At 51.4% G+C, this 24147-nt stretch overlaps 1 protein-coding gene across 14 annotated transcripts in view; it reads left to right on the forward strand.

The window, feature by feature from the left end:
- PCBP3 (poly(rC) binding protein 3) overlaps positions 1 to 24147 on the forward strand; it is a 213490-nt gene that overhangs the window by 158163 nt on the left and 31180 nt on the right. For all 14 annotated transcript variants that reach the window (XM_059921739.1, XM_059921738.1, XM_059921742.1 and 11 more), the window contains one exon: positions 1612 to 1747. In XM_059921739.1, coding sequence (XP_059777722.1) covers positions 1738 to 1747 — 10 coding nt within the window. In that variant the 5' untranslated portion in view covers positions 1612 to 1737. The remainder of the gene's footprint in view (positions 1 to 1611; positions 1748 to 24147) is intronic.

A 24147-nucleotide genomic window follows, 5' to 3' on the forward strand; every position in this document is an offset into this window, starting at 1 on the left:
ATTTCTTAATTGTTTTTTATTGTTGAGTTGTAGAAGTTTTATATATAGTCTGAATATTAATCCCTTCTTAGGTATCTGATTTGCCGATATTTTCTATTATGTAAGTTGTGTTTTCACCTTCTTATTAGTGCCCTTTGATGCACAAAAGTTCTTAATTTTGATGAAGTCCAGTTCATCTACTTTTTGTTGCTGCCTGTGCTTTTTGGTGTCATATCCATGAAATCATTGCCAAATCCAATGCCATGAAAAATTTTCTTCCAGTGTTTTCTTCAAGATGTTTATAGTTTTAGCTCTTAAGTCTAGGTCTTTGATCTATTTTAAGTTAATTTTTGCATGTGGTGTAAGGTAAGGATTCAAGTGCACTCTTTGGTGTGTGCTATCAGTTTTCCTGGCACTGTATATACAAGACTGTTCTTTTTTTTTATGCAGCAGGTTCTCATTAGTCATCTATTTTATACTTATTAGTGTATATATGTCAATCCCATTCTCCCAATTCATCACACCACCACCACCACTCCCCACTTTCCCCCCTTTGTATCCATACGTTTGTTCTCTACATCTGTAAGACTGTTCTTTTCTAATTGACAAGGAAGCCAAGACAATCCCTTGTTCTTCCATTGTTTCTGATGTGTTCCCACACGTGACCTTCAGCCCTCTCCGATCCTCCAGTCAGTAACACGCTGACCCTTTTCCTGCACCAGTGGAGACACCGTCTGCCCCTGTGAAAGAGGGAGGCTTTTACTCAATGTCACCTTCATGGCATTTCCTTACATTTCGTATTTTCTCATTTATTTCATTTTGAACCTTAACATATTATATGGGTAAGATATTTCAGCTTGAAACAGACTCAGTGATGTTGTTTATTGCCTAAAATGGTTACCTGATTGACATGGAGAAAGACAGAGACATTTAACATGGGCTTCTCATTATTTTTGGTGCTCTGACCTCACAGTTCCAAATGTTGGATGCTGTTGTAAAGAGCCTTTTAAGGCATCCCTGACAGTAACGTGCAGAGGTCGTTACACCTGGACTTGAAAAATAGCAAAGAGGGTATGTTATAAACATCTTGTGCCTGGGGATGAAGTTTCCTGTTTGGGCAACAATGTGAATTCAAAAAGTGAAGAGTCAAGAAACTTAGACCAAGGAGAAAATGATGCACTCTGGAAAAGACTAGGTGGACAGATTGCATGCTGAAATGGAAGGGTTCGAGTGAAATGATGATACCGGCTGTAAAGTAGAAAACCAGCAGTGTGTTTAAGTTAATATATAGTTTCATAACTTTTAAAATCAGTACATATACATATAAATATACTAAATATTACAAGTAGAAAGTTGACTGTTCACTTATGTTCTCAAAAGTGTGTACAGTTTTACCAAGCACTTCTTCTGGACTGCTCATCTGTGCAGTGGAGGCCCCCCTCCGGGCCGCGTAGGGCAGGTCCCAGGATGAGCTCTCACTGGCATTTCATCACATCCCGCGCGTCTCACACCTGAATCTTAAGAAATGCTTGCTGCTCTGTTGAACACAAGAAAGCAGTTCTGTTGAAGCTCAGTCCCGATGCACAAGGTCCTAATTCGTCAGCTCATTTGCCCCTGTGTTTTGTGTTTCAGGTCGGTGGGCTCCACGACCAAAGCCGGTCCTCCCGTGAATCGCCATTTCTGGTTGTGATGCTCTAGGTCACAACGAGTGTGAACACACGCTATCTATGGGCCTGCTCTGACTCGTCCAGCCTGCTTATGGGGGAAGGTGAGTGGCTGTGAAGCGGCCCTTGTCTGCTTGTCTGTTTACCAAGAATGTGTAGCAAAGTCAGACTCACCATGGAACAATGGAATGTGTTTGAAGGGCCCATGCTGTATTTTACCCTCTTTAGTCCGTGATATGGTGTCAGCCGGGAGTAGTGCCAGGAAGTGAAGACGAGCCATGAAAAAGGAAACTTTAAGAAAGGAAGTCGATGCCATAATGTGATCGGGCAGGAACATCATTCCTGATCGGCTCTTGAAAAGGCACGTCTAGAATTTGAAGAAGCAGGTTTAAGCTGAGGCAGAAATGTTTCTCCCTGGCTTTTTCCCTTGAATTTTTGAGGAACGTGGGATGCCTTTGAACTGTGTTCGCCTATGTGTTCCCTGTTTTCAGGCCTCTATGGCCTCATTCCACTAGGTGGGGAATCTGAAGAGCTGGGTCTGCGGTCTGCTTGCTTATTGGGTCTGTGAGGGACACTAGCCACACGCAGCGCCCCGTGCTAGCGCTGCAGGCGGCCTGGCCCTGCTGACCGTCCTGCCGTGTGGGTGTGGGTGCCGGAGCCGGGGTGCACGTGTGCAGGACGGGGTGTGCCGGAGCCGGGGTGCGCGTGTGCAGGACGGGGTGTGCCGGAGCCGGGGTGCGCGTGTGCAGGACGGGGTGTGCCGGAGCCGGGGTGCGCGTGTGCAGGACGGGGTGTGCCGGAGCCGGGGTGCGCGTGTGCAGGACGGGGTGCCGGAGCCTGTGTGTCCTGTGTGCCGCTGTGCACTCCACCCAGCACCCTGAGGTCCGCGTTCTGCCCGTGGCTTCAGGGGTCCTGAGCCTGCAGTACTGACTTTCCCTGGCCTCGGTGTCTCACTGTAAATGGAGGCCTCCAAGGTTCCTTGCTCAGCTCTCATGCCTGGTCCTCTCCAGGCCAGTTCTAGTTTATTCACCCGTGCATTTCAGGTTACAAGGGCATTGCCGAAGGCTGAAGGGTGCATTCTGGGGTGCCTTATTCACGCGGGGCCGCAGAGGTGGCCACTGAGAAACTGTTTCCAGCTGTGGGAGTTACTAATCCGGGTTCACGCCATACACATTGTACAGGTTCTGAGTCAACCTATCTCCCAGGTGGTTGTCAAAGAAACACGTGCATCTTTAAAAGGTCACAAAACTAATAAATAAGGGGTACAGGGCCCCCTGACCGACTTTATGAAATTCTTCTTCATTCTTCTCCACGGCAGCTTTTCTTCTGCCCTATCCAAATGTTGTCTGTCTGGCTTTGTTTTGCTCTTTTAATTGCAGCTCAGCATTTTTAATCCTGTGATGCTTGACCCAATTCCATAAGCCTGCACGCTGTGTTGTTTTGATCTTTGCTTTGTATGGAGGAAGGTTAAAATCATTTCAGCCTCCAGGTGTCTGTTTGCGTGAATGTCAGTGACAGGTCACTTGGAGGCGGCTCTGGTTTTGGGCAGGAGCTGGAAGGAGCGGCTCCTTCCACACGGCTGGCACGTCCCAGGCTGCTGTCAAGAGCGAGGCTGGTTATGTAAACCAGAGCCGTCTGACCGGGCTTCTTCGGGACCACGTGGAGGTGGAGGACAGGCCCGGACCACCCCCAGGCCAGGCTGCAGCTCAGCAAAGGCGGGGGCCGAGGGACCCCACCAGGCTCTCTGCCTGCCCCCCCGCCACCCAGCCCCACACCGGGGGCCCCTGTCCGGCCTGTGGGCCTGCCCTCTGCCCGGCCACGTCTGCCAGGTGCCCCTGTGCTCCAAGGCCTGAGCGCCTGACCTTGTGTCGGGCACAGGGCAGGCTGCAGGGGTGATGGGTGGAGTCCAGTGAGACAGCGAAGCCCCAGCCGCGGGCAAGCGAGTGAGCGGCCGCTTAGCACGATGAACGCGACCCCCCAGGGCAGGAGGCATGGTGCTCAGCGGTGTGGGTCCCCCCCTTCCCGACACCCACGCTGAAACAGCTAGCAGGCACAGCTGGCAAGGCTGTCCTGTGCTGCCCTGGCCTTGTCCCTGCCCCTCAGCCGCGGTCAGCTGCTTGTGGGCTTGTCAGCCCCAGACACCCTGGATGCCACCATCCTCGGTTTCCCCCGATGTCCAGGCTGCACCTTCTGGCCTCCTATGTGGTCCCCGCGCCCTCAGCTCCTTCTCTTCGGCCCATGACTCTGGTCCTTCATGCCCCTCTGCTCGCTGTTCCTCTCCTTGTCACTTCTTCAAGGACTCGGCTCCTCCTCCCCCAGCCACCTCTCCCCGCGCAGAATCAGGCAGGGAGCCTTGGGGGCTCATCCACCTGCCGTGACCACCTCCCAGCCCTGGTGGCCTCGCGTGGCCACTAGCTCTCCTTGTACCCCTCCTGCCCCCACCAGACCCAAAGGCCAGTGCCCAGTCCTCCCAGCACCCTCCCAGTGGCCGACAGGGGGCCCTCAGCGGCCTGTGCCCTATGACCGTGAGCAAGCCCGAGTGACAGGGCTGCCTTTTCTGTCCCTAGCAGAGCTGTTGCGGGGACTGGACGAGCTGACAGTGCAGGACACGTGGCAGGGCTCCTGGCCTCCTCCTCCCCTGCCAGCCACTGACGCTGGCATCCCCAGGACGCCGGGCCCCGTGGGCACCGATGACAGGCTGCCCAGTGTGGGCGGGGGCGCAGGGAAGGGCCCTCCTCGCGGGGTGCCGCTGGCTGGGTCGGTTTGTCACCCTATCCATAGCCTCAAGCACGTGTGTCCTTTGACCTTCTATAAAGAAATATTCTGAGGCAATAGAAGACGGACAGAGAGAGGTCCACCTGAAGAGTATTGTTAAAACACTGTTTAATATAACAATTCAAAAACCCAGAATATACAGTCCTTGCAGTTGACTATATCCTTATGCATGAAAATGCGTAAAATTAAATGCATAAAATCTTATGCATAAAATGGGATACCATGGGGAATTTGATCACTACTGTGTAGATTTAAGTATAGTGACATACAAAAATATTTTGTATATAATGTTAAGTGAGAAAAAAAGGACAAACTTGGGTGGTTTGGGCCTATTTTTGTGAAAAAGTATAATGACACACACCTACTGGAAAAACGCCTGATGAGGTCGACCTCAAAACACCCCACTCTCACTGGTGGTCTTTCTGGGGGATGAAGTTACAGGGCTTTTGCATTATATGCATTTTCCGTTTTTTCCCGTAACGAACAGTCAGGCTGATTTTGGCAGGTGCCACCCCAGTTGGCGTCACAAGGTGCCCCGCGCTCTGCGGGCTCTCGCAGCGGGAGCTCGGCACCGCCCCCAGCAAAGCCAGGCTCGTCCTCCCGGACAGCGGGTCCTCTCTGCGCCGGAGTTTCCCCACCTGGTAGGTGTTTGGCTTTTTCCATGGATCTGCATCTGATTTCGTGAGAGATGGCGAGAAGTGGAGGTGATAGCGCAGTCACAGGGCAACCTCCTCCTGCTTGGTGGCAGTGCCCGCTCTGACCGGGGGACCAGCTGCGTCCTCCACGTCCTCTCATGGGTCTGGGTCGGTCCTTCCGTCTTGCTGCCCAGACCAGAGCCCCACTGTCGGGCTCACTCCTCTCAGGACGCCCAGCGCTCAGTGCTGCCTAAGCTCCTGCACACAGCTGGCTTCCAAGGCAGCACCTAGAAGCCCTAGATCACGAGGAAGAGAAAACTGGGAGAAGGAGAGGGTTTGCGGGTGGTGCCCTTTCAGACGCCTCGTCCTGGTGAGGACCCAGCCCCCGAGTGCGCAGACAGCTGACAGGGGCGGCAGTGGCTCGGCTCTGCAGAGCTGTGTTTCGATTGACATGGGCCCGAGGTCTCTGCCCCCCTCCTTTTCCAGGCCTGAGCTGTCGTGGCCGATGTCCCGCAGGCACGGCGGTCTGTGTGGTGGCCCCTGTTGGGGGAAGGCGTCATTAAAATGACAGCGCATCCGCCAGGCGCACCCCTCCAACGGAACGAGGGGAGCCGGGCGAAAAGTAGGTCACATGTGCCTGGTCCCATGTCACGAGGTCTCCAACCTGAGGCCAATGGGATCTGTAGCCTCCTCTGGTTTAGAACAAAACCGCACTCTAATTTTTCTCCTTTAGCATTTTTATCTTCTCTAAACGGGGAGAGTGACCATCTGTCTGATAGCCACATCCATCCGGCCCTGCCCGACCGCACAGAGTGGCTTTGTTCTGAGGTAAGGGGCTGCGGGCCCGGCCGAGGCCAGGCGGAGCCCAGACAGCGGGTGTCCAGGGCCATCCAGCTGGGCTGTGCCCGGTGCTGACGGAGCGGGAGCGTGGGGTCCTCACCGAGAGCTCCAGACGTTCCCCTGGTCTGACAACACGGCTCCTCTTTAAGGATCAGGGTCACCGTTGACACTCCAGTGTTAGTGAGCTATTATGTAGGAAACAAACAGGTCATTTTTCAGCTGTTGGTGCTCCTGGGGCAGGTATGGGAATGTGATCCTCCCCTCAGAGAGGCTGGTCATCCCCGGGGCCCAGGGCTCTGCTCCCTCCTTGGGACCAGCACCTTTGTTGGGGAATGTCCACCCCTGCGGTGACCAGGTGAGCCGGTGGCATCCACTGGCGTGAAATGCACATGTTAGAGTAAGGTCGATGCGTGTGTGTTGCGGCGTGTGGAGCACACGCACTTTCGGAGCTTGATGCTAGATGAGAAGTAACGCCCTTCTGTTGTCCCTGGGAGGCCAGTGAGCATGGATCCTCTGTGAGCCAGCGGGGAAAGGTACAGTACTTTAAAAGTGTTTGTAAAACTAACGTGAGCTTTGTGGCTTATAAATAACAAAAAAAATTGTTTTACCTGTCCTATAAGTGAATCGAAGTATTCCATTAGTTCAGGGTGTCTGATGAACATATTTTGCAGGTAATGAGTAGACTATAAAATGTTTGCAATATCTGTGTAGTTGGCTGGCCGCTGGTGCCATACTTAGACAAACTATACGCTCTTGTTAGGATTTCCTGGGAAAAAAATGTTTCCAGAGTGGTTTGCCAGAAACCAAAGTTGTATGGTATTTGATTTGAGTGTGTTCTACCGGAGAAAAGGGTTTTGCTTTTCAGAAATAAAATATTTAAAATGTGTATCTTAACTGGCTTTCCAGGAAACATAGGTCTATAGCCAAGTCCACAGAAGTGAATGTGGACACTGTAGATGATTAATTCCCTCACATTTGAGATGTAAAAATAACAGTTGCACCCTTGGTAACAAAATAAGATTTTTCTCTTGTAGAAATATTAGGCATTTAGGGTGATACCCAGTTCCTTCCAACTGCAGCCTTTGAAAGAGTCTCATGAACTATATCTAAAGGGCTCTTTATCCATTTTGCAATCTTGAAGAAAGGGAAATGTTTCTACTATTCCTTAAGATAGAGCAGGAAATTTCAATCGTTCTTGTATTTATGATTCTAAACGCTTCCTTTGTGCCTGGGAAAGTGCCCAGTATTTCAATGCAGTTTTCACATTGTCTCCTTTTCCTGTTCCACCTGACATACGTCCTCACGGCTGGGAGGACGGGGCTCGGTCATTGTGTGGGTAGCAGGTTCATGTGCGTTCATGTAAATTATGCCCCATAATTGGCTCTGGGGGGAACAAGACCTGGAAGTAAACCTGCACCCCGGCCAGTGTTAGGAGCACTGACTTGCCCTTTTTTACCAGCGGAATAGAAGATTGTTTTTCCAGAAACAACACAATCTCAGAGGAAGGTGCCCTAAGCAGGGGCCCAGCCTCTGTCCACGGCACCCCTCGCAAGCCCCTGACGGCCAGCAGCTCGTCCTCGTGCTTCACGTTGGCCTGGGCCAGTCTCTGACGGACGTTCTTGGCTTTCGGTCTGGCCTCGTCTGGGGACCAAAAGGACTGCAGGAGGAGCTGGGCCGCCTTCTGCACGCGCCCCCCGGGCCACCCCGCCAGTGCCCCACTGTCTCTGCGAGGCCCCCGCTCTGCGGAAGGAGGCGCGGAAACCCACCGCTGTGAAAGGCACGTCGCCGGGTCCAGCAGCCTCAGGAAGGTTTGGGGTCCCGCGCGCCCCCGGGGCTGGAGCCTTTGAAGAGCCGTCTTGGCTCTGGCCGAGGGGGAGCTTCAGAGGTCAGGGTCTGAGGACGGGCAGCCCGTCGGGGTGGAGCCGGTGCTCCAGGCGGTCCCCCGGGAAGGGCCCGGCTCCTTCTCCGGGGCATGCCCCTGCCGCTCTAGAGGACGCTGCCCGTCGGTGCGCCTCCGAGAGGGTCCTAACCCCCGCCACCACCTGAGAACCTTCTGGAGAGGCAGTCTTGTCTACCCCCACCCGACCGCCTGAGTCAGGAACTCTGGGCTGAGCCTGGTTCTGTGATCCACAGAACTTCCTGGGGACGCTGGTGCCCGTGTGAGTGTGAGAGCCGCAGGCGGTGCTGGTGCCCGCGGCTGGGTGGGCACAGGGAAGGTCACAGCTGAGCCATGTGTGTCCTCTTCCCCGCGTGTGACCTGGCAGCGGAGTCTCTTGTCCTGAGGTGACACGGGGTCTGTTCCCTGTGTGCCCTTCCCGCACGGAGACCCCACTGCCAACAGTGTTGCCCGCAGCACGGAAACCAGAGGAGACGCGGCCGCCCCTGCTGCCCAGGCCGAGCCCCAGGCGGCGGCCGGTGGAGGGAGGACGGGAGGGACGGCCCTGGGCCTGCTCCTGGGTGGTCGCGAATCCCGGGACTCGGGGACCGGCGGGGGCAGGGCCGAGGCTGGGCTCACTCCCCAAGCGGGCAGCCCCCGCGCCGAGGGGGGAGGTATCATTAAGAACAATCCAGAAGAAGGCAAGAAAGGAGAAGGAAAGAAACCTGTATAAAAACACACCGCCGGGCAGGAGTAAGGAAGCCGGTGATGGATGTCGGTGGAGGAGACTGGTCTGGAGGGGGGTGGGTCTGTTTTGTTTGCTTTAATAAAAGTGGTAGAACAGAAAGACTATTCAGTAAATGGTGTTGGGTCCATCCGGTATCTATTAAAAAAGGCTGAACCCCAAGTCAGAACTTGACCTCACGTCAAACACAGATGCCTCTGCGCCGAGATGATGAGCTGAAGGACCCAGACAGGACGTGTGGCAACTTGGAAATGGCCTTCTCTGGGGACGGGCACCCGCAGGCACTCGGCCCAGGAGGCACCGAGGGCCTCGCCCCAAACGGGAGGCCAATGCCGGTGACAGAAGGGTCAGTCTCACGTGACCACGTTTGCACCCTGAAGTCCCACTCGGGAGGGGAGGAACGACAGAGCACCGACCTGCCACGCTCAGAGCTCGGACAACCCCAGGGACCTTGGTGGCAGGGGGGCCGCCCCCAAAGTGCAACCTGGGCGCAAAGCAAGCTCTCCAGATGGGGCTGAGCCGTGATGCGGAGTTGTTCCTTGTCGTGAGTTGGTGGTCACACCTCCCGGTGTTAAGTGTGGGTGTGAAATCCAGCTGTGATTTAAGCTTTGCGCGTTTTACAGCCTCTTAATCATACTGCTTTTGAAGTCAAGCTGAGGCGCACACGTGCTATGATATTTATGCAAAAGGTCACGTGTGTCCCTAGGAAATGCTCAGGACAGGGGCCAACAAGAGCGACCCCCCCAGCGGTGGGGTTCAATCTGCTCTGAGGCAGTTGTTTCCCAGCCCCCGGATCCTGTGTCCCAGTTGAAAGGGGTCCGCCCACGGCCCACCCTGTCACACTCACACCTCAGCAGGGACAGTTCTGCTGCCCTTTGTTTTGCCTTTTTATTCTGTCCTTTTTGCTCGTTTTAAAAAGGATCCCACTGTTATTATAATCAGATCTTTTTAAAGCAGCTCGTCTGGGTGACTGAGAAACTTGTTTTTCTGACTTTCTGAGGTTTAAATTGCCACAGAGCCTCCGGAGTGGCATCTGGGGCCCCGTGGGTGGCCGGACAGCTGGTGTCAGCTGGTGACACCCTCGGCTCCAGAGCTCCCTGCCTCAGACTGGGCTGGGCAGGCAGGGAAGAGGCAGGGTCCTGTCTCCCGGCTGTGTCCGCGGTCTGCCTCCGGGACAGCCACCTGGCCTGGCCTCCAGAAGCACGGCGAGCTGACCGCCCGGGCCCAGAGCATCACCCCTGTCCCCGTGCCCCAAGCGCAGCCCCCAGTCAGCAAGGACCCGGCGCCGGTGCTGAGGAAATGGGCGAGGGGTGCCGGGACGTGGAGGCGGTGCCCACAGGCTTCGCAGGCCGCGCCCTGTCGGGACCCTCGGGGTGGGGTGGCGGTCGGCTCCGGCAGCTCGGTGGAGTCCTCTGTCCGGTGCGGCTCAGGTCCTGCTGCCCACAGCCCTTGTCTTGCGAAGCTCGTGTGACCCACTTCTTCCCGGCCGAGGTCGGGAGCTAGACCCCGCTTGGGTGCTGTGCGGGTTACCTGCGCCGTGTCTGTACTTGGCTTTACAGATCCACCTTTGTGTTTGGGAGGTGGGAATGCGGAGCCCCCCCCCCACCCCCGTGCACGCGCCTGCCTGTGCTCCGCCAGCACAGCTCAGAGAGCACGCCAGGCCTTGCAGGGAGTGAGCCGCGCAGGGCTTGCAGGGTTCATGGGCCCTCGGAGGACTGAAGCCCCGGGGACTAATTCCATCAGGAACATCAGCTGCAGGGAGGGGGGCCTCCCGGTCGGCGATGCTGCCCCCGGTGCTGCTCTCATCTGGAGGCCGAGGTGACCCTGGGTCTTTTTAGGAAAGAGAAGCCGCCCTCTCGACAGGGGAACCCCGTTGGCACCTGGGGCACCCTCACCCGGGCAGCCCTGGGGGGACAGCACCCAGAAAAGGGCCCAGCTCCTGCGAGGGCTGAGTCCTCACGTTTCTGGTTCCCCCCACCCCACCCCGGCTCCGGCCTCGGGCCTCCTGCCCTCAGCATCCTTCCCCGCCTGCTCTCCGGGGTCCTGACGGGGTCCTGAGGATGGGGGGGTGCTGCCCTGAGGGACCCTGTGTGGCGGGGAGGCCAACCTCCTGGTGTGAACTGGTGGGAGGTGGGTTTCCCAGGACAGGCCCCCCTCCTCGGAGCCGGGAGAGGAGGGGTGGCTCTGGGTGCGTTCCTCTGAGGACGTTTTCCAGGCAAGTCCTGGACTGGCCAGCCTGCCTGCCGCCCGGGGAGCGGCCCTGGGAGGGCTCGAGGGCACTCTTTGGGCCCCGGTTACTAAGTGAAAGAGTCTGTTCCCGTCGGGCAGCAGGGCCCTGCTCTGTCCTTGCCTTGTGGCGGGCGCCACCTCAAATCCGAGATGAGCTCTGGGAGGGGACCCTGACCAGAGTGCCCCCAGCCAGCCTTTTTCCTCATAACTGGTTGGGTTTTATTTCTCCTTAAAAATCTCATGAGCTCAACTAATGTTGGCTTCTTTTGCTTTTCACGCTAACAGGGCAACACCCTTTCTTTTGTTGCATTTATCTAAAATTATTCCCTGATTCCCGCATTTTTCTTGGTATAAATTACCATCTATGTCCCTTTGTTGTAATGAAAGCTGGAAATAAGAGCTCTGTGTCCCCCTTTTCCCCAGTAAAGAATGCTGCCCGGGGCACAGGCTTGAAACCAGTGCTCTGCTCCTTTTGGGCAGATGGTCTTGAGCGGACTCAAGGCGCTTCTGTCCTGTGTTGCCAGGGAGGCCGAGCTGTACGCTCAGTGCCTCCCGCACCTGCCTCGGGGCTGGGGCCCAGCTCTGCGCTTCCCAGCTCGAGGCCTCGGCTCTTCCGGCCTCCTGCCCCCAGCCCCCTGCCTGCCCCCAGCCCCCTGCCTGCCCCCTGCCCCCTGCCCCGCCTCCGGTCTGTGAGGCGGAGGGGCACTTCCTGGCGGGGCTACAGGGAGGACTGTGCCTGGCACACGGTGAACGTTGTATCAGCTTTAGGTGTTGTTATTGTTTGTATGATTATTTAATTTATTAATCATGTTGACAGGATTCCCGGTATTAAATTACCTGTCTATTCCAGGTGTAAACCTCCCTGAGGTATTGTGATTAGTAGTCCTCCAACATTGCCGATTCTGTCTGTTAATATTTGACTCAGAGTTCCTAGCTGATCAGAGGCTGGAACTGCGGGCCCGCGGCGGGACCGGTTCCCCAGTGAGGGGCCTGCTGCCCGCATGACTGCGGCTGTGCCTCCGCCTTGGAGGCTCCCGGGGGCTCTGCCTGGGCTGCACCCGCCTCTACCCTCCGTGCTGTGCCGCGCACCCGGCTCATCCTGATGTCCTGGGCGGACGCCCAGCCCACACACGTGCAGGGACACGTCGCCGGACGGCGGGGTGGATAAGCACGGCTCCATCCCTGCCGCTTCTCTCCCGCCGGCCTCCAGTCCGCTGCACTGGGCCAAGTCACGCAACATCAGAAAACCCAAGCTGTTCTTGGACCGACGCCTGCAGAGCACCAAGTCTGCAGGCCCCAGGGGCGGGCTCGTGCGCTCCTGCCCTTGTCTCCGACTTCCGCTGACGCGCGGCTCGCCCGCACCTGGCGCCCCGTCCAGATGTCCCATCCCCCGTCCAGGGCGAGGGCAGGAGGGAGGCCGCCCACGCTCCCCGTGGGGACCGTTCCCCAGCCTCTCGACCTTCACATCCCATTGGCCCAGAGGCCGTGAGCGACTGTCCTCTCCTCTCCAGAAGAGGCGCTTTCGCCTCTCTGACCTACTTGGAGCACACGGCCGAGGGGCGGGGGAGGGACCGAACGTGGACTCAGCCTTTTGGACGGCCAGCGGACCAACCTGCAGCCTGTTTGTCCACCAAACTGAGCCCCTGGAGGGTGAGGGCTGCTCCTTGCTTGGTCCTGCATCCCCAGCACAGGCCCCTGCTAGGAACCGAGTGTTAGATGGACGGTCCCTGCCGTGGTCAGCCTCCCAGTGTGGCCTGAGGGTCCAGGGAAGGCAAACGGTGCACAGACAGGCTGAGCACCTGCTGTGTGCAGTGGCCGGCGCACAGAGAAGTCGGGCTCCGGGAGCCACGGCCTCGGGAGGGTCAAGTCCACACCCAGGCCTCACCGCAGGACCAGAGTCGGATCCAAGGGAGTCCTGCCATCTCCGCAACAGAGGTGTTATTAATCTTGAAACGGTGTGTTTGAAATAATCGGAATGTTTGCAAGCCATACGCTCTGATGTAGGTGACACCCTGGACCCTGGGCGCTTCCCCAGATGTAGGACAGGAGTATCCCTGGGTGAAGCCCGCACCTTCCCAGCAAGAGGAAAGACCCGCGCTCCACGGCCTCTGCAGCAGGGAGGGAGGTGAGCAGGCAGCCAGCCTCCCAGCCTGGCACGTCTGTCTGTCCAGACACTGGAGTGAGGAGCCGGCAGGCTGTGTGCAGTGCTCACTGAAGTCAGGCTGTGTCGGCCCGAGCGTCTTTCTAACATTACCTGAGACCGGCGAGAGCATTTTCCTGCAGAAATCTCCCTCCTCCCCGGCCTCAAGGACGTGCTCTGCGCTGTGAGTCCTCCAGGAGCTGAAAGCAGCCAAGAAGCTCTGTGGGTTTGTGCTGTCCTGGCCTCCTGCAGCCTGACGGGGCAGTGAGCTGTTAAACAGGATAAATCAAGTGTGCGGGCCCTCCCCCCAGGGCCCCTCCACGGTCTCTCCCCGGCACAGCTGAGGCCCTGCGTGTAGCTCTGGACAAAGCACAGCTAACGGGGCAGAGCCGCCGTGCGCTCGCTGCAGCCGTGAGGGCCTCGGATGGCGCTTGGCTGGCGGGACTCCTCCCGCTCCCGTCTCTGGGCGAGAAATCCCGCGCTGACGCATGCTGCACCTGTAGGCAGTGTGACTGCTGTAAGATGGCTTCTGCTTTAATGTCCAAGTCTACCGGCCCTCCCCCCAGAAGAGTGCCTCAGGGCTCGGGCATCACATGCCACTTTCAAACGTGGCTCTCCTCTCTTCACATCTGAAACAAATGCTGTCAATGGTTTATGTTTGACTAGTTCACCTGTCTGCTGGTCAGGAGCATGAGCTCTGGAGCCAATTTGTGGTCACTCAGTTCTGTGGGACTCATATGTAAAACAGGGCTGGGACTGGCCCTCCTGTGTTAGGACAGAGTGCATTTGCATAAGGGCAAGCCTATGTACCGTGTGCGGTTGGCTGCACGTTATAGCTACATGTCTTATTAGGACAGTAGTCATTGTACTAGAATTCTTTTGATTTGAATATTCCTTTAAAAAAGAATGATTGGAAAATTTGTTTTATCAGAATTTCACTAAGTAGTACTGGTTATAAATAGATTTTGCCAATTGAATCAATATAAAAGATCAAATGAGGTTTTGGTTCTGGAGCAATGGAGTAAGCGACACCTACCAACTCACATCATAGTTAATGGTGAAAAGCTACTGCTTTCCCCCTAAAATCATTAACAAGACAAGGATGTCTGCTCTCACCACTCCTGCTGAACAGAGGACACAGTTCTAGCTAGTTCAATATGACAAGTAAATAAAAGAAAAGGCATACAGATTGGAAAGGAAGAAATAAACCGTTTCTATTTGCAAAAAACACGATCGTCTACCTCGAAAATCCCATTAAGGCTACCAAAAAAACTCCTGGAACTAGTAATAATTAGCAAGTTGTTGAGAAAGCAAGGTCTACATACAGAAGTCAATATTGTTCTATATACCATCAATGAACAATCAGAAACCAGAATTCAAAACACACCATTTACGGGAACTCCAGAAAGTTATATACTTGCTATATGTGTAACAAAATATGCACAGAATTTGTGTGCTGAAAACTAGGAAATACTGATGAGAGAAATCAAAGATCTAAATAAGAGACCTCCGTGTTCACAGCTGGGACACTCAACGTAACGGTGCCAGTGCTTCCAAGTGGCTCTGCAGGTTTAACGCAGCTCCTGTCAGAGTCCCAGCAGGACTGTTTGCAGATGCAAACAAGATGATTTTTAAATTTATGTGAAAACACAGAGGAACTAGTTAAACCAAGAGAATTTTTAAAAAGATTGAAGTTGGAGTAATTTTATGTCACCATAATGCTGCAGTAATCCAGACATTGTGGTATTGGTGGATGGATAGGCACTTAACATAATCAAACAGGATAGAGTCAAGAATACACCCACACACATATGGACAGCTGATTTTTGACAAAGGTAATAAAGCAACTTAATACAGAAAGGGCAGTCTTTTCAAAACGTGGTGTTGAAACAATTGGCTAATGCATAAAACAAAACAAAACAAAAAACCCCTTGACTTGAACTTCACAACTTACATAAAATTAACTCAAAATGGATCAAACATCCAAATGTAAAATCTAAAATTATAACCTATTTAGGAGAAAATATAGGAAAAGAAGTCTCGCTCATAAAAGATAAAAATTTTAAACAAAAGTCATAGAAGATAAAATTGAGAACTTGTATTTCATCACAATTAGAAGCATTTGCTTCATGAAAGATCCTGTTAAGATATGAAAAGACAAACCAGAGCCTCAGAGACAATCGTTGTAAATCACATATCCAGCAAAAGGCTGTGTCCACAGCATACAGGCCAAGCCCTTTAACCTCCATGGAAAGAAAACAAGACAGTCCAATTAGAAGATGGACAAAAGACCTGAGCACACACTTCTCCAAAGGGGGTGAAGAGATGGCAAATACGCACCTGGGTGGATGTTCAGCACCGTTAGCTGTTAGGAGAAAGCAGGTTCAGTCGCAAGGAGACATCACCACCGTCTATAAAAATGGCCAAAGAAAAACACTGACACCCCCAAGTGCTGACGGGAACAGAGTGCTGGGCCTGTCTTGCCCTGGGCAGGGGCGTGGGGTGGGGGGCGGTTGGAGGGGTGGAAAACAGCAGAGCTGCTCCCGCAAATAATTTGCCAGTTTCTTAAGAAGTTAAAGGTACACTTAACATATGATTCAATAATCACAGTCGTGCTTTGCCGTGCACCTGAAACTATCACAACATTGTTAATCGGCTATACTCCAATATAAAATAAAAAGTTAAAAAAAAATCACAGTCCTGGGTACTTATCAGAGAAAAATGCAACCTTGTGTTCACACAAAAACGTGCACCCTGTTGCTGCCAGCTGCTTTATGTGTAATCCACCAGAGCCGAAACCAACCCAGATGTCCTTCATGGGGTAACTGGATGCACAAGTCGTGGTGCAGCCATGCCCCCCAGCCACCAAGATGAACAGACTTCTGTTAGGTACAGCAACTTGGGTTCTAGACCTCAAGAGCAGTAGCATTTGTTTGATTGGATTTATATGAAGTTCTTGAAATGATACAATTGTAGCGACATAGAACAGATCAGGGCTTGCCTAGGAGAGTGAGCCTATGAAGGGACCACCTACAGAGCTCTGCATGGTGGTCCCACTTGTGTGCGTGGTTAGGGAAATCTACACATGTGATAAAATTCCATAGACCCATACACCAAAAGAAGGGCGTGTACAAACTGGGCCCATTGAGGTAATAGTGCTTGACCAGTGTCCCTTACTGGTTTTGCTAATGCACTGCAGTTATGTCAAATGGAAGCTGGGTGAAGGGTACACAGAAACTCTGTATTATTTTTGCAGCTACTCATGAATCTGAAATTATTTCATAATTATACAACACACATGTATAATACACATACACAGACATTAGAGTGGACAGTTATTAAATCTGAAATATAAAAAGTAAATTGTGTAAACAGATCAGTTAAATGTAAGAGATGGTCAGAGTGGAAAAAAAAGCAAGATCAATCTGTGTGCAGCCAGCAAGACACCAACATGAAATATAATGCTCTTGGCAGGTTGACAGAAAAAGATATGTCATGTGAACACTGATCAAAACCAGGCTGGAGTGACTACACTCATATCAGAAGAAGTAGGCTTCCGGACGAGACGGTGACGGGGGTAAGAAGGACATTGTGTGAATATAAAACGGTCAATTGTCCAGGAAGACACATCTGCCCCAAGTGTACATACGTCACCTAACAGAGCCTCAAAACACAAGAAACAGAACCTGATAGAACAGAGAGGAGGATAAATTCACGATTGTAGTTGGAGATCCAGCTGCGCTCTCAGTGACTGACGGGACAAGGGGCCTTGCAGGACGCCACACCTGGCCGCAGGAGGGACATGTTCGTGGCACACAGGGTGTTCCCAAGGTGGACCGTGCTCTGTGTAAAAAAACACAAAAGCCTAACGAACTTAAAACAGTTGAAATCACAAAAAGTATATATTCTGACCAGAGTGAAACTGAACTAGAAATCAGTAACCAAAGGTAACTTAAAATTTTCCAAATACTTGAAGATCAAAACACGCACCTCTAAATAATGTGGTCAATGTGCTGTATCAAAGGAATTTAGGAAATATTTTGGAATATTGGGAAATAATAGAATATATATAATAAACGCACATCTCTAAATTGGTAGGAATCAAGGAAGTCAGTGCCTCTAGAGAAACCTATGGCATGAAATGCTAACATGAAAAAACGTCTGCAAACAATTATCCAAGCTTTTACCTTAAGAAACTAAAAGAAAAGAAAAGGCAAGCAGAAGGGAGGAAATAATAAAACAAGACCAGAAACCAATGAAATTGAAAACAAACTCACTTTTCAAATTGGACCAACTCAGATGAAGAGAGGATGTGGAAGAGAGGGGCAGCTTGGTTGGCCGCAGTTCGCTCTGCTTCCTGGTACTTTTCTGCATCCTTTTGTTGGCCTCACAAGACATGTTCCTTCGTGAGTGTTTCCTCTGCCCTCTCCCGGGAACTGGGGGGTTTGCGAACCAGCCTGAGCCTGGGAGGGAGGAGGGTAAGGTCACGCAGCCTGGACCGAGGTAGGCAGTGATCTGTTCATTTCTGTAATTTTGTCATTTCAAGAATGTCGTGTAAGTGGAATCATACAGCGTGTGACCTTTGGGGACTGGCTTTTTTCACTCAGCCTAATTCTCCGAGGTTCCTCCCGTTGCTGAGAGCGTCAGCAGTTTGTTCCGCTTTGTGGCGGAGTAGGTGCCGCGTGTGCGGTCCCTGTCACGCTGCCCCTGGCAGGGATGCACCGTGACTGTCTAACCAACCACCAGATGAAGGTGCTGCTTCCTGTTTTTGGCAATTACAAATAAAATCACAGCCTGCTGTGAGGGCATAAATTTTTATTGCTCTATAATAAACGCCCAGGGGTGCAACCACCAGGTCGAATGGTAGTTGCGTGTTTAGTTTTTTAAGAAACTGCCAGACCGTCTTCCAAGTGAGCAGGCCACATCCCTGCAGCATCCGAGTGGCCTGCCCGCAGCCCCGCATCCTCTCCGGGCTCGGTGTGGCCACTGCTGTTTATTTTGGCCGTTGTGACAAGTGAGCGATGGCCCCTCCCGTGGTGTTAATTTGCATTTCCCTGATGGCTAATGATACTGAACATCTATCTTCTCATGTGCTTGTTTGCCACCTGTCTATCCTCTTTGGTGAAATGTCCATGTCTTTTGCCCGTTTTCTAATTGGATTGTTTCGTTTTTACTGTTGAGTTTGATCATTATATATGCTTTAAACTAGTTCTGTGTCGGGTGTGTGGTTTGCAAATATTCTCTCCCAGTCTTGGCTTGTCTTTTCATCCTCTTAATATGTTTTTTGGCAAAGCACGGGTCTTTAGTTTTGACACATCTAATTTATCAGTTTTCCCTTTTGTATATCACGCTTTTAGTGTCAAGTCTAAGAATTCTGCCTTACCATGGACCCTTAGGATTTTTCCTTTTCTTTTCTGAAAGTTTCGTTGCTTTACGTTTTACATTTGACTCTGTGATCCTTTTTGAGTTAATTTTTATATAAGGTATAAAGTTTAGTTCAAAAAGTCCATTTTTGCCTACAGATGTCCAGTTGCTCCAGCAGCATGTGTTGAAAAAAAGCTGTCTTTCCTCCGTTGAACTGCTTTTAGATCTTTGTCAAAAATCAGTTGGGCATATTTGTGTGGCTCTGTTTCTGGATTCTGTATCTGCTCCATTGATTTTCTCCACCAACACCACAGCCTTGATTACAGCAGCTGTATAATAAGTCTTGAAATTGGGGAGACCAGTTCCTTCTACTTTATTTTCCTTTGTCAGAATTGTTTTAGGTATTCTAGTTCCTTTGCCTTTCCGTATAGATTTTACAATGATCTTGTCTGTATCGCTGAAATTCTTGCTGGAATTTTAATAGGAATTATGTTAAAGCTGTATGTCAACTTGGAGAGAACTGACATCTTTACTATGATGAGTCTTGCAATCTGTGTTCTGTCTCTCCATTTATTTAGATCTTTAATTTCTTTCAACATTTTGTAGTTCTCAGCATATAAGTCCTACACGTTTTGTTAGATTTACACCTAAGTAGTTCATGTCATCTGCAAATAGGGACAATTTTATCTTTTCGTCTCATTACCTTTCCTGCCTTTTTGCACTGACTGACCTCCCCGACTGTGTGAGTAATGGCCGTGAAAGGAGAGATGTTGAGCCTTGTTCTGAGGGGAAAGGATTTAACCCTAAGTGTGATGTTGGACGAAGGTCTTTTTGTGCATGCTCTTTATCGAGTTGAGGAAGTTCCCTTCTATTCCTGTGTTTTTTCCTGAGAGTTTTTATCACGAGTGGGTGTTGAATTTTGTCAAGTGCCTTTCTGCACAATATAATCAAGTGATATCTTCTTTAGGTCTGTCAATATGATTGATTACACGAGTTGATTTTTAAATACTGCACCAGCCTTGCATCGCTGGAAGAGTGGGCATAGTGTATAATTCTTATTATATACTGATGAGTTCTATTTGCTAATGTTTTTAAAGGATTTTTGCACCAGTATTCTTGAGGGCAGTTTTCTCCTTTTGTACTGTCTTTTGTACCATCTTTTGTACTGATTTTTGTATCAGGCTAATACTAGCTTCATCAAATGAATTGGAAACTATTTATCTTCTCTTCCGTTTTCTGAAAGAGATTATGTAGAACTGGTATTAATTCTTCTTAAAACTGTTGGTAGAATCCTCTAGTGAAACCATCTGGATCTGGAGAATTTTTGCAGGGGAGTTTTAAGATTATGAACCCAATTTCCTTCACAGTTATGTAGGGCTATTCAAATTATCAGTTTCATATTGGATGAGTTGTGGTAGTTTGTCTTTTTCAAAGAGTGGGTCAGTTTATCTAAGTCAATTTATTTGTGTAGAGTTGTTCTTAGTGTTCCTTTATTATCCCTTTGATGTATGCAAGTTTCTTAACAATAGCTCCTGATTCATTCCTTATAATGATGTTTTGTCTTCTTTCTTTGTCAGTCGTCCTAGAAGTCTGTCAATTTTATTGACCTTTTCAAAGAATCAGCTCTTTATTTTATTGATTTTCTCTGGTTTTTCTGTTTCCAATTTTAATTATTTCTGTCTTATTTCCTTCCTTCTGTTTGCTTGAATTTATTTTGTTCTTTTTCTAGATTCTTAAAATGAGAGCTTAGATTATTGGTTTGAGACTTTTTCTCTTTTCTGATATATGTATTTTGTGCTATAAATTTCCCTCTAGGCAGTGCTTTAGTTGTGTTTTACAATTTTTGATATGTTGTATTTTTATTCGGGTATGTATTTTTATTCAGGTATACATTATACATTCAGGTCAACATATTTTTATAACCCTTGAGATTGCCTCTTTGACCCGAGGATTATTTAAATGGGTGTTGTTTTAGTTTCCGTGTGCTTGGAGATTTTTCTGTTATTTCTGTTATTGATTTCTAGTTTGATTCTTTTGTGACCTGAGAACACACCATACGATTTTGAGTCTTTTAAATTTGTTGAGGTTTGTTTTCTGGCCAAGGATATGTTCTGCATTGGTATATATTCTGTGTGTGTTCTGCTGGTGCCAGATGTGCTATAAATGTTGACTAGGTCCAGTTAGTTGATTGATGGTGGTGTGAGTTCTATATCCCTGCTGATTTTCTGCCTAGCTATTCTTTCAGTTGTTGAGATGCTGTTGAAATCTTCAGCTGTAATTGTGGATTTCTATATTTTTCCTTTCAGTTCTGTCAGTCTTCACATATTTTACTGTTCTAGTGTTTGATTCATACACTTTTAGGATTGCTGGCTATTGCTTCTTCATGGGTTGACTCATCTTTATATAATGCCTCTCTCCATCTTTGATGATTTTCATTGCTCTGAAGTCAATATTATCTGATATTAATATAGCCATTCCTGCTTTCTTTTGATTAGTGGTTGTGTGACACATCTTTTCCGATGAGTTTATTTTCAGTCTGCTTACATCTTTCTATTTGAAGTGAATGAGTTTCTTATCGACAGCATATGGTTGAGTCATTTTTCTTAATCCACTCTGCCATTCTGTTTTTTTAATTGGTAAATTTAGACTATTTACATTTAATGTAATTATTGAGATGTTAGGGCTTAAGTTTGCCGTTTCATCTTTTGTTTTCTGTTTGTTCTCCCTATGTTTTGTTTCTCTGTTTCCTTATTTCCTGCCTTCCTGTGGGTTACTCAACATTTTTTTAATAATTCCATTTTGACTTATTGACAGTGTTTTTGAGTATCCCCTTTGTGCAACTTTTCAGTGTTGCCCAGATATTACATTATATACATATAATGTAGGTGTTCTACTCGTGAAAGGAGGCATTGCCTTCACTTCCTCACCGTTACCTCCCACGTCTGCCCTGCCCCCAACTCACTGCCTCCAGATTTCTTTCACAAAAGGAGAAAAGCAGGCCTGGGGTTATGTGGTTGGTTGGTTCCTATTACTGGCAGCCTCCCAGAATTCCTAACAGATGGAGTGGGGGAAGAGTTGGGGTGGGGATTAGGACCAGTGGCTCCCAAACATGGCCTTGCTCAAAAGGAGTCTGGAGAACCTTAAATGCAGCTTCTAGGACCACCTGGGTCTCCTGAATCAGGCCCCGAGGGGTGGCACACACACACCTCAACTTCAGTGCCAAGGCCTCCATGCTCTGTCATTGTAAGACGGCCAGGTGAGCCCTAGGCCACCAGCTGAGCCCTGGGATACCAGGTGCGGCAGCGTCTCCTTTCCCAGACTTGAATCTTGCAGGTACACCACCCTCCTGGGATGGGATGAACTGTGTAGCCACTGCCCTAAGGGCAGTTCTGGGAGTTGGGGCAACAGTCCTTCTCAGAGCTCCCCCCAGGAGCACTCACAGCCCCCAAGTGCTGCTGCCTGAGGACTCAGCCTGGCCTGTGACTGACACCCAGAGCGCTCCACATTGGGTGGGGCTGTCTCCCACGTGGGCCCAGTGCTCCTCCCGTTCCTCTGGCTCCTGTATCACCATAAGGATTTCTTGACAGGCCCGTCCCTCCCTCAGGAAGGTGCCCTGTTTACTTCTCTTTGTAGGACAGCACAGTGCCTGGAGCTTAGTAATTGCCCAGGAAATATTTGTTGAATTAACAAAGTTATTTATTACCAGTTACCTACGAGGCAGATTTCAACCTGCGTCTTGCATTTATGTGTTCTTGTAGGAAAGAACAGGGGCGGGAGCAGCCAGCACTGGCTCTGGTACTGGTCTTTGATGCCCTGTTTCCTGTGCCCTATCCAGGATAGCTGTGCCCTATCCAGCAGGGCTGTGCCCTATCCAGGAGGGCTGTGCCCTATCCAGGAGGGCTGTGCCATATCCAGGAGGGCTGTGCCCTATCCAGCAGGGCTGTGCCACAGCAGGGGTAGCCATGTGGCTTCACCAGGCAGGTGTCCCTGGAGGGGCCATCAGAGGCATTCTCAGGAGTCTTCCCCTGGGGGTTGTCTGCTCAGCGGCAGGATAGTCCTCTGCAGTGACCAGGCATTTGGCATCACAGGTAACTTCACCCTCCTGCCAGCTTCCTAAATGCAGCTTCAGCAGTTTACCCAGAGCCACCCATTGATGCTGACTTCTTAAATCCACCAGGAGTTTTAAGTGAAAAGTAAATGAGTGTATTTTACACACGTGAAGAGAATCTGTACATGTGATGATTATAAAGTTCGCCTGTCAGATAGCCCATATGTCTGCTTCCTGAATGTACCTTTCTCTCCTGCTTCCTCTTTGGACACCGGGAGGTGGTGGCTGGTAGGGGGCAGCAGAGTGCAGGCCGGAAAGCTCAGAGGCGCTGCGGGGCCAGCGGAGCATACTTGTCAGGTGCAAGCACCCCCTCGACTGCCAGGGACGGCAGCACAGACGCCACGCCCTCTGCGTGTGTTTCCTGTGACTGGAGAAGAGTCCAGTCACACAAGCCTGGGGTATGTTTAGAAATCGTCAGGATTCTGCCCTCCACCCCATCCTGCCCAGATCTGAGTGGGGGGACTGTCGGCCGGGCTCAGCGGGGCTCCTCCAGACTCAGGCTGGTCTCTTTTGCAGGCGGACTCCACAGCCTGGACCGGCCGTGCAGCAAGTGTGAGGCTGCATCTGCTCCCCCTAGTGTCACATCAGCCCGTTTTCCCTCCCAAGGGAATCGCAGCGCCGCCGGGAGACCCGCTCTCCCCGCCGCTCGCCTGGATCTTAGTCTCCCCACCAAAGTGCAGGCGGCAGGACTTGGAAATGGCCACAGATACGTGTTGCTGGACGTGCCCCTCGGCTCTGAGTGTACACCCATCTGTGGCCCCAACGTCCTTGAGGGAAGGACACGAGGTTTCATATAGACACAGGGGATTGCAGTGTCACAAAACCTGCCTCCATCCCCCCAGATCTCCCCAGCCTGGCATCCTGGGGCAGATGCCCTTGAAAACCAGGGGGCGCTCTTACACGTGGATGTAGCACGTGGCTGCTTCCGCCCTGCCTGGGCATTGAGGCCAGCTCCCAGCCCTGCTTCCCCCGGTGACCTCAGTGCAGGACCCACACCAGGGCAGCTGGAGTCCTTCCTCGGGATGCCACAGACGTGGACTGAGTGTCCCTTCCTGGTGCTGGGCGACATCGGCCGGGGACACTGGGATTTGTGGCAGGGCACCTGCAGGCTTTCTGCACAGGAGAGATCAGAGCAAACATGAGACCTGGGTTGCCGGGCGAGGGCTGCGGGTTCCCATCCTGGGCCTTGTCCTTGCGGCCACCCTTCCCTTAACTCTAGCCTCAGGCTTTGTGTCAGCGGGACGAGGTGACTCGTGTCCTCCAGCTGAGGACCCGAGCAAAGCGGTCGAAATGGATTTGTGTCTCCCGTGCACTGGGAGCAGGTGGTCAGATTTGGATGATTTCCTTATAGATGGGACTGAACCGAGGAGGGCACCCTGACCACGTGCAGGATCCCGCCCAAGGAATCGGGAAGAGCCGTGCGGCTCAGAGATGGGCCAGGCCTTCAGGTTCGTCTGAGGCAGCGCCTGGGTCTCCTCCACCCTTGGCTGGTGGCTGTTGGCTGTGCTGCCCCCGGAAGTGACCAGGCGCCGCCGGCGCTCACTCTGTAACCCACACAGGAAGCGCTCTCGTCACGGTCACGCGGTGTCAGGGCTGCATTCCACTGCCTGGGCCTCGACCCAGAAACGACGACAGTTATACAACCAGGGGACACGGACACTGATGTCATCGTTGTGACTGTACAGCCTGTGTTCAGGAAGCAAGAGGAAGGTCGAGCGTGTTCAGTGGAGACGTGGATGACACAGAGAAGGACGCGGGCCGGGCTTCTGGGGGTGACACTGCAGCGTCCGAG

The sequence above is a fragment of the Balaenoptera ricei genome, chromosome 4 (assembly GCF_028023285.1).
Source record: "Balaenoptera ricei isolate mBalRic1 chromosome 4, mBalRic1.hap2, whole genome shotgun sequence".
NCBI classification, from domain to species: Eukaryota; Metazoa; Chordata; class Mammalia; order Artiodactyla; family Balaenopteridae; genus Balaenoptera; species Balaenoptera ricei.